Source organism: Gekko japonicus, unplaced genomic scaffold, assembly GCF_001447785.1.
Source record: "Gekko japonicus isolate JY-2015 unplaced genomic scaffold, Gekko_japonicus_V1.1 scaffold437, whole genome shotgun sequence".
Taxonomy (NCBI): Eukaryota; Metazoa; Chordata; class Lepidosauria; order Squamata; family Gekkonidae; genus Gekko; species Gekko japonicus.
This window is the reverse complement of record NW_015160223.1, coordinates 76,440-82,255: the sequence shown is the minus strand read 5'-3', so window position 1 is coordinate 82,255 and position 5,816 is coordinate 76,440. Positions and strand designations below refer to the sequence as shown.

The window sequence follows — 5,816 nt, the reverse complement described above, 5'->3', positions numbered from 1 at the left end:
TTCCACCAGGCCTTTGGGTAGGAGCCGCCGCCATTAACATCGTTACGCCATTACCATCGCTGCGCCACCTCCGCAGCCTGTCCATCTACCAGACCTATGGAGGTTGACTGGTCTGTTACATCGGGACGCTTTTATTATTAAGACCTTGGCTGCATACAATTAGGGCGGGATAGAAATCCCAAAATAAATAAATAAATAAATAAAAATAAATAAATAAATAAATATTTGTGAATTTCCTGCATTGTGCAGGGGGTTGGACTAGATGACCCTGGAGGTCCCTTCCAACTCTGATTCTTCCAACTCTGATTCTTCCAACTCTGATTCTTCCAACTCTGATTCTTCCAACTCTGATTCTTCCAACTCTGATTCTTCCAACTCTGATTCTTCCAACTCTGATTCTTCCAACTCTGATTCTTCCAACTCTGATTCTTCCAACTCTGATTCTTCCAACTCTGATTCTTCCAACTCTGATTCTTCCAACTCTAATTCTATTATTCTAACGCTGCAGTGTTAAGAACATTTTCCTATGAATAAGACCGATTGAGCAAACTGGGCTATAACATAAGTGTTGTAATATATGAATAAATAAATATAGGAGTAATGCAGGTTGTCATCACCACAACAGAAAGTGAACTTTAGCCTAACTTCTCCCCAGTTTCTCATAATTCCATTATTACTTTTAAAATGCTATTTAATTACATAGGAACATAAGAGAAGTCATATTTGATCAGGCCAGTGGCCCATCTAGTCCAACAGTCGGTGTCATACAGTGGCCAAAAACCAGGTGCCATTAGGAGGCCCACCTGCAGGGTCAGAACTTCAAAAGCCCTCCCACTGTTGTGGCCCAAACACCAAGAATACAGAACATTACTGCCCCAGGCATAGTGTTCCATCTGTACCTTGCAGCTAATAGTATATTGGAACCAGCATAAGAAGGAGAGTTAAGTTCAGGGCTATTTTTGGGGCAGAATGCCTCGGAACGGGGTTCCGGTTGGCTTCCAAGCCCGCCCCTCCCCTTGCTGCCCCTCTCTCACCACCGCCTAGCTCTTGCCTCCTCCTCCGCTGCTGCTTCTCCCAGGGCTGGCCGAGCGCTCCCACTGTGCTTACCCGGACCAGGCAGCAAAGGCACAGCAGCGGCGGCAGGAGCAGCAGGGTGCGGGGAGGGCCAGCCAGCCAGTCGCGTTCAGGCACCCAGCAGCAGCTGCTGCCTCTGCCCCCAAGGAAACTCTGGCAAGGTCCGGGGGGGGGGGAGGCCTGGCAACAATGCCTACAGCACAATGGAGGCAGGGCGCCACCTGGCGCCTTTGCTACCTGCCCCCTGTGGTTGACACGACTTGGTGCTGTGAGGTGGGAGAGGCGGCCACTAAGCCAGCTTCTCCCCCCCCCCCTGCACGGCAGCAACCTTCTCCCCTCACCCTTGCCGTGCTGGCACTGCCCGCTCTGCGCTTGCTGCCAAGGAGGAGGAGGCCAGGCCTCGCCACTGCCATGACAGCGTGCACTTGCTACCGCCCCGGGCACGTGGAGAGGACCGCTGTTGGGCCGGCGCTGGCTGCAGGAGGGGCCTCCCGGCTGTGCTGCTCGCCTGGGCTCTGTGGAACGTATGCCGCCATCCCCCATTGCAGCTCCGCTGGTTGCACTGCCCCCTCGCGCTTTAGAGCCTTGGGCTTGCCCTCACCTCCCCAGCACGTGCCGGAGCCAGGCGGCAGAGAGACCAACTGACCAAGTGGAGGTGTCTGCCTCTCAACCCCGAGGCGCACTTGTAGTCCGGCTGTGCTGTGCAGGGCAGCTCTTTGCCGTGTGTGGAGAGGCGGTGGTGGTGAGGACAGCCCTGCCGGAGGAGGGCGCCCCCCGGAGCTCGGCGTGCCCCCCCAAGCTCGGTGTGCCCCTGTAGGCCCGCTGCTCCGGGGCTCTCAACTTGGTGGGCTCCTCCCTGCAGCTGCTGGCCAGGTTGGGGGGGGGAACCACCCTCTTGCGGACCCTTCCCCCACAACAGACACCCTGTGGGACTGAGACGAGGCCTCTGAGAGAACTGCTCTGACAGAGCTGTGACTGGCCCAAGGCCACCCAGCTGGATGCATAGCAAGTATATCAAAATGGTAACCAGAAGACCTTTCCATAACAGCATCTCAAAACCATGATTGTAGCAAGTTTCTTCCACCTAGAGACCACAATGAGTAATGATCGGGGGGAGAACAATGACTTTTAAAAATCTGTTTGCCATAGCAATTTGGGGTCCAAATAAGCAAGATGGGTTATAATACTTCTTGTTTTTCTTCTTTGAGACTTTGTTTGAAAATCTGCTTCTGCTACAGATTTGGATTTGGTGGCTGACCTGTGCTGTCTTTAGCTCCATGGCCATGCTGTGTTGCAGAGTATCAAAAGAAGTGACTTGCTACATGCCTCCAACTTTATTCAGTTTTGCAGAAAATTAAGCCTATATAATTTGAGATCCATAATTAATTGATAAAATTAATTGAAAGCCAGGACATCTTGACTGATGTAACATTAAACAAAGTACTCAATATTTATTAAACACATTTGTGGTTCATTTAGGATGCATTTATACAATATGATCTGATTGCATCAAATGCTTAGAAATATTGCTCACGCTAGGATCAACTAATACATGTTTAATCAAGTTGGACAGTCCTACAGAATCAAAAAGAAATTATTATAAAACAGGAAACGTTACATTCTTTCCTTATCAAACCTTCACATCAAGGTGTGAAGTTTGCAGTTATCATGGCAAAGTAAAATGCATATCTGAATTTAAACAAGGCAGCAGTGCAATGTGTCCTTTTAATCTGTAGACTAGGAGGTCCCCAATGCAATGCCCATGGCTCCTGATGACACCTTTTCTGGCACCCACCAAATGTTTTTGGGCAGGGCCAGGTGGGGCTTTTGCCCAGCACATCTTCTGATTGGTCGTTGAAGATTCGATTGGCTGTACAAATATTTAAAAACATTGCTTTGGCTACCACCACAGCATAAGGGTCTTCAAGGTGTGACTGAAGGCAAGCTACAGCCATTTGTGGTTGGCTCTGACTTCTGGGGCAGCCATTTTGTGGTTGCACTCACCATGGTGTGTCAGAATTCCATAGGTGCCAACAAGCTCAGAAAGATTAGGGATCCTTGCTGTAGACAATATGCTCCAGAAAATAGAGCTAAGTTGCTGGAATAAGCTTACATAGCTTGAAAGCCCTATGGGGGTTGCCATATGTCAGCTGTGACTTGACAGCACTTTCCTCCACCACCACCAATCTGTTTTATGAACTCATGTTGATTTTATTTTGTCAATAGGAACCTTTAGGAATTGATTCCAATCCAGTGTGGGAATAATTGTTGGGCATAAGATATTGGTTCAGGCAAGATTTTGTATAGATGGGACAGAAATCCTCTCACCCCCATCCCACAATGCAGCACCTTGTTCCATCCTTTTTTCCTCTCTGTCTGGATGTGGAATGGTATGGTTTAGATTAATTATTAAAAGTATGGAATTGGAAACTTTAAAAAAATGTTTTTATTGGTTTTGTCAAAACTGTTTTGACAACAAACAAGGTAAAAAGAATAAGAAGCAAAAGGTGGGTGTGGCTGGATGACCACACTTCTGATAACATGGGGGTGTGGCCTGTTATGCTAATGAGTTCCTGCTGGGCTTTTTCTATAAAAAGAGCCCTGGTTAAGTTTACATATAAATGAGCAATTACAAGAACTTTATGCATGATTATTAAGAACTTCATGCATAATTATTTTTTATCTCATGTAACAGAGTGTTCTGATGTGAAAAGATGGGTAAATTGGATCTAGCTATCTTTTTTGCTTTATCTTAGCCTGTTCCCCTCTTTGGTACATCCCTCATTCTATGTGGCTTTTGTCCCATTATCCCAAACATAGCTCTTTTGGTTTTCAAAGGGGACTTCTTCCTCCTTTTTTCATCACTAGAAAGTCTGGTTTGTACTTTGCTGAGAGGTGCTGCAGTAAAAGCATTACTGGAAGATACTAGGTATAACAATGAAATTCTAGGTGCCGTTGTGACCTGACACCTAGAATTTGTTGTTACTGAACTCAGTGTGTTTTACGTACAGTTAGGACTGTACTGTTAAGGGAGCAGTCCTAAGCAGATCTACTTAGAATTCAGTTCTGTTTTATTCCGGTAAGCCCAGGAAAGATTTGTTAGGTTTGTGCTCTAACAAGGCATTCCTAATCAGAGTTGTATCCTCCACATCCATTGGAGTTCATGATTTTAGAAGTATGTATAGGGTTGCCAAATGTACTCACCTGTGCTGGCGGGGGACTTTGTGTTGCCTCCCGGTGCGTGCTGGGCGGGGCACAGCCATTTGAGGGGAAAACATAGTTTCCCCCTCAAATGGCTGTGCCCCGCCCCAGTGTGATGATGTCACAGGGAAGTGACGTGCATGCGGGGGTGGGGTTTCCCCCGGGGGGGATTTGGCAGCCCTAAGTATGTAACTCTGTAGGGTTGCACTGTTAATCTTCAGTTCTATTAATTTTGTATAGAAGCAGTTCCCACTAAACTCAGTGGTATTTTTTCCCAAGCAGCTGCCAAGGCAACCTAAGGCTGCGGTGCCAGTTTGTGCACTCTTATGTTAAAGTAGCTCTTAGTTCCTTGTAAACATGATTAGGATTAGACTTCTCATGTTCCCTAGCTGATCTGCTTAAATTAATGGATGATTCATGTTATAGAAACAATGTACATTGCTTAGGATAAAGAGGTACTCTAAAATAATGCTACAACAGTAAAATGAAACTGTTAAATTTTATGTAAAGTTTTAATGTAATTGGGAAATCACAATTTATTATAGAAAACTTTTACGTAGTAAATACATAATCCTGAAGCCTGTGATTTGTATTGGATAGTGAAGTTGATAAAATTCTTACCTAATTCATGGCCGTGGAACTCACTGAACAATAAACAGATGAAGTGTTGCATCCTTTCTGTTTTGTAGAGCCCCTGAAATAATTTTGGGTTTACCGTTTTGTGAAGCTATTGATATGTGGTCGTTGGGCTGTGTGATAGCTGAGCTGTTTCTTGGTTGGCCTCTGTATCCGGGAGCTTCAGAATATGATCAGGTATGTGTATGCATTTCTGTTTAAATCTTAATATGTATTCAGAGATGGTATAAATGAACACTATGACATGATTCAAGTGTAATGCCAAATCATGGGTTTTGTGCTTTGTGAACAGCCGCTGTCTTCTGCTTTAGCACAAGCAAGATTTGGTGTTACATCAAAACCACAGAGTGTGGTTTGCATTTGTACTGCAAACTGTGATTTCAAGCCATCATTTGTTTCTGGTTTGCAGTCCTTGTTTAGAGGGGGGAAGCACATGTCATAGTTTGCCATTTCATGTGTAACAACAAATTGTGATTTGCACCACATTAGAAGTCACAGTTTGACTGCTTGAGGGGAGAGAGGGAGAGAGCAAGCACGTAGCTTGTTGACATAGAGCCAGAACATGGTTTGGTGTGTTACCTGACCAATCCCAGACTCCCAGTATGTTTGATGCACACAAAAGCAATAGTATATAGATTTTTCTAGACCCCTTAATTTCTTTGGGTATTCTTATTGCAGCAGGGCAGCCAAACCATTGAAAGATAACAATGCTGGGATACTTTAAGTGACTACTGCTAAGTGATGGGATTAGAATTTGTGAAGTTTTATTATAAATATGATGTACCCAGTCTCGGCTTAGGTCTCACCATAGTTAGGGTGTGTTGTGGGTTTTGTGGCATTGACAAGTCACTGAAGGCCTCTAGTCGGGATATATCTCTAACCTACTCCCAAACCAGAAATCTTTC

At 45.4% G+C, this 5,816-nt stretch overlaps 1 protein-coding gene across 1 annotated transcript in view; it reads left to right on the top strand.

Moving 5' to 3' along the window:
• The window catches only part of HIPK1 (homeodomain interacting protein kinase 1), a 49,995-nt gene that overhangs the window by 10,897 nt on the left and 33,282 nt on the right, over nucleotides 1-5,816 (top strand). Inside the window, exon 3 of the mRNA XM_015411382.1 lies at nucleotides 4,965-5,088. Coding sequence (XP_015266868.1) covers nucleotides 4,965-5,088 — 124 coding nt within the window. The remainder of the gene's footprint in view (nucleotides 1-4,964; nucleotides 5,089-5,816) is intronic.